The sequence below is a fragment of the Helianthus annuus genome, chromosome 6 (genome assembly GCF_002127325.2).
Source record: "Helianthus annuus cultivar XRQ/B chromosome 6, HanXRQr2.0-SUNRISE, whole genome shotgun sequence".
NCBI lineage: Eukaryota > Viridiplantae > Streptophyta > Magnoliopsida > Asterales > Asteraceae > Helianthus > Helianthus annuus.
This window is the reverse complement of record NC_035438.2, coordinates 34623706-34627702: the sequence shown is the minus strand read 5'-3', so window position 1 is coordinate 34627702 and position 3997 is coordinate 34623706. Positions and strand designations below refer to the sequence as shown.

Genomic DNA, 3997 nt, shown 5'->3' with positions numbered 1-3997 from the left:
ATATTCAAAATAAGTTCAACTTAATACATCACAAGCCAAAATCAAGTTAAACAACACAAAATAAGTTTTAAACTTCGATGAAATAATAATTAGTTCATTAGCATGGTAATCAACCTTCAAATAGCTATAGATATCAAATTACAAACCTATATACATATAAATAATAATTAGTTTTTTGTAATATATTATAATGTATATACAAATAAAATATATTATAAGTAAAATGATCCGAGCTAACCTGAGCCGAGCTAAAAAGCGAGCCAAACCGAGCCAATCCGGCTCTTTACGAGCCGAGCCGAGCTAGACTTACTTTCTAATCGAGCCGGCTCAGCTCACTTTTAAACCGAGCGATATCAAGCGAGCTTTTTCCGAGCTAAATCTGAACAAACTCCGAGCCACGAGTTTTCTAAACAGCCCTAAATTACGAAGAGCATTTTTCTTTTTACTTTATTACTAAACTGCATCATACAAATTTCTACTCATATTTCACTACGGATTTTCTTTTTACCAGCATAACACGCTAAACTTATTATACACCAAATACCCAATCAAATCGTACTCACAAACCCTAGCTTCATCGATCCCCTTCCCCTCCTGCCCTGCAACCAACCAAGCGAACCAAGTCCACCACCCAAACCCCCATACCATGAATCGCGACGAATTCGGCGAGAAGAAGAAGCCGGTCTTCCTCAGCAAAGCAGAGCGAGAACAACTCGCCCTCAAACGTCGCCAAGAAGAATTCGAACAACAAAAGCGCCGATCCGAACAATCAAACCCTAACCCCTCATCCTCCAACCCCCCACCCTCCGCCGACGACTCCTCCCGCCACCACCGCTCCGACCGTGACCGCCGTGATAGAGACAGAGAACGTGACAGAGAACGAGAATCTGAACGACGAAATCGCGACAGAGAACGCGAAGAAGAGCACAAAGCCAGAGAAAAAGCGAGATTAGAGAAGCTTGCAGAGCGAGAACGTGAAAAGGAACTCGAAGCGATTAAAGAGCAGTATTTAGGATCGAAGAAGCCGAAGAAACGAGTGATTAAACCCAGCGAGAAGTTCCGGTTTTCGTTCGATTGGGAGAACACGGAGGACACGTCGAGAGATATGAATATTCTGTACCAGAACCCGCACGAGGCGAGGCTGTTATTCGGGAGAGGTTTTCGGGCTGGTATGGATCGTAGGGAGCAGAAGAAGCTGGCTGCAAAGAATGAGAAGGAGTTGAGGGATGAAATTAGGAAGAAGGATGGGATCGAGGAGCGCCCAGAGGAGGCTGCAGCGCAGCGGTTGAAGGATGAGGCGGCCGAAATGTACGATACCTTTGATATGAGAGTTGATCGGCATTGGTCGGAGAAGAAACTTGAAGAAATGACTGAGAGAGATTGGAGGATATTTCGAGAGGATTTTAATATATCGTATAAGGGTTCGAGAATTCCCAGGCCGATGAGGAGTTGGGTCGAGAGTAAATTGAGCTCGGAACTTTTGAAAGCGGTGGATAGAGCGGGCTACAAGACGCCATCACCGATTCAAATGGCTGCGATCCCGCTTGGTCTCCAACAGCGAGATGTGATTGGTGTTGCGGAAACGGGGTCAGGTAAAACTGCTGCTTTTGTACTTCCTATGTTGACTTACATAACTAGACTTCCTCCAATTAGCGAGGAAAATGAGGCGGAGGGGCCTTATGCGGTTGTTATGGCGCCTACTAGAGAACTTGCACAGCAGATTGAGGAAGAAACGGTTAAGTTTGCGCATTATTTGGGTATCAAAGTTGTTTCTATTGTTGGTGGGCAGTCGATTGAAGAACAGGGGTTTAAGATTAGACAAGGGTGTGAGGTTGTTATTGCGACGCCTGGACGTCTGATTGATTGTTTAGAAAGACGTTATGCGGTCTTAAACCAGTGTAACTATGTTGTTCTTGATGAAGCGGATCGTATGATTGATATGGGTTTTGAACCACAAGTTGTGGGTGTTCTTGATGCGATGCCGTCGAGCAACTTTAAACCCGAAAATGAAGATGAGGAGCTTGACGAGAAGAGGATATATAGAACGACTTATATGTTTAGTGCAACTATGCCTCCAGCTGTTGAGAGGCTAGCTAGAAAGTACTTGAGAAACCCTGTTGTTGTGACTATCGGAACTGCGGGAAAAGCGACTGATCTCATTACACAACACGTTATCATGGTTAAAGAATCTGAAAAAATGCCTAGGTTACAGAAGCTGTTGGATGATCTGGTAGACAAGACTGCAATTGTGTTCATAAACACTAAAAAGTCTGCTGATTTTGTGTCGAAAACGTTGGAAAAAGCAGGTTACCGGGTGACAACTTTACACGGTGGCAAGTCACAGGAACAGAGAGAAATCAGTCTTGAAGGTTTCAGGACGAAAAGGTTTAATGTTTTGGTTGCTACTGATGTTGCGGGGCGTGGGATTGATATACCAGATGTGGCTCATGTTATAAACTATGATATGCCTGGAAATATTGAAATGTATACGCATCGTATAGGGCGTACAGGGCGTGCAGGGAAGACAGGTACCGCTACTACGTTCTTGACTTTACATGATACTGATGTTTTCTATGATCTTAAGCAGATGCTTACACAGAGCAATAGTCCGATTCCACCTGAACTTGCGAGGCATGAGGCTTCTAAGTTCAAACCTGGTTCGATTCCTGATAGACCACCGAGACGAAATGATACAGTTTTTGCGCATTGATTATGATGTGTAAGATGTTGCATTGCATTGCCTTGGGGTTTAAATGCTGGGTTCAGTTACTGTAGCAGGATTCGAGTCTTTCACAGATTTTACAAACTCTAGGTTGGTATCTGTTCTTTATCGTTGATGAATTTTGCGTACATTGTTAATTCAGTTTGGTTCGTCGTTTTGTGGATGAAATACAGTAGCTCAATTCTTATTTCACCCTGATTATTAATTAGTATGTTGCTTTATTGAAGTGTTTTTCGTAGTCATTGCTATTACATGTTCTAAATGATGATCTCATTCGTCTCTCGAATGAACTGAACTCATTGTTCCAGGTCCAGTTATATGTTGATTTGACAATTTCTTATGGTTATGAAAAGTTTTGGATATATTTGAGAAACTTTTGAAGTTGTATAGAGAAAATTAGCATAATAGTTGACTCAAATGGACTATGTTTGAGACAAAGAACAACTGAACATATAGGAATCAAAATTCGATTTATGATAGAATTTAACTATGTTGTATAGACAAAGAACAACAGAACATAACAATTTCAAGTCTTTATATGTATATTGAGAAAAATAGCAGAACTCCCAACAAGTATTTAGTAAAGAACAATCACCGGCTGAACAAGTAATTAGATAATAACAACTTAACGGTGCTGCACAAGAAGTCAAATAATATTATTTGGTCAATTACCTTCGAGGAGGAATCGACGAAGTAAGATTGTAGACTTTAAGAAGCTTTTTGAACTAGTTTGAATTTCATAAACAAATATCTAGCATGCCCACTCGAACTAGAGGACTTTTCTACGTCTCGAATTCATTTTCGCTACGTTTCATTGTTCAGTGCTCCAAGGTGACTATCAGGTTTCTTGTCAATTCCCTTTTCTGTCTGTGTGTGTTTATGGGTTGTGGCCTAGTCTTCATATAGTGAGACAACGGACATTGAGATTGAGCGCCCTTCGAATCACGATCAGTTCACGCCTCGAGAGCCAGAGGCCAGGCTCCATATTTTTTCAATAAATAAATCGTGATACGTACCACTGCCCGACCCATGAGGTCTAAAAGGGTACCCGCATGTTAACCAGACTAGAGACCGGTTCAATGGGAGTGCCCACTACTGCATGCATGAAGGCAGGGAGCATTCACATCCCTTCCCTCATTTTTACCTAATGATTTCATTAAAAACAATAGCATTTTCTCTCTTTTCAATTAATTTTTTTTTAATTTTATCATTATATTTTCTTTCCTTACTCACAACCACTTCTAACCACCTACAATCACTTTTCTTAATATAAAA

General features: G+C 41.3%; 1 protein-coding gene across 1 annotated transcript; it reads left to right on the top strand.

The window, feature by feature from the left end:
* The first annotated feature begins 509 nt into the window (after positions 1–509).
* Positions 510–2960, top strand: LOC110865211 (DEAD-box ATP-dependent RNA helicase 21). The gene has a single exon (XM_022114435.2). The coding sequence runs from the start codon at positions 647–649 to the stop codon at positions 2708–2710; it is 2064 nt and encodes a 687-aa protein (XP_021970127.1). The 5' UTR covers positions 510–646; the 3' UTR covers positions 2711–2960.
* The last annotated feature ends 1037 nt before the right edge of the window (positions 2961–3997 follow it).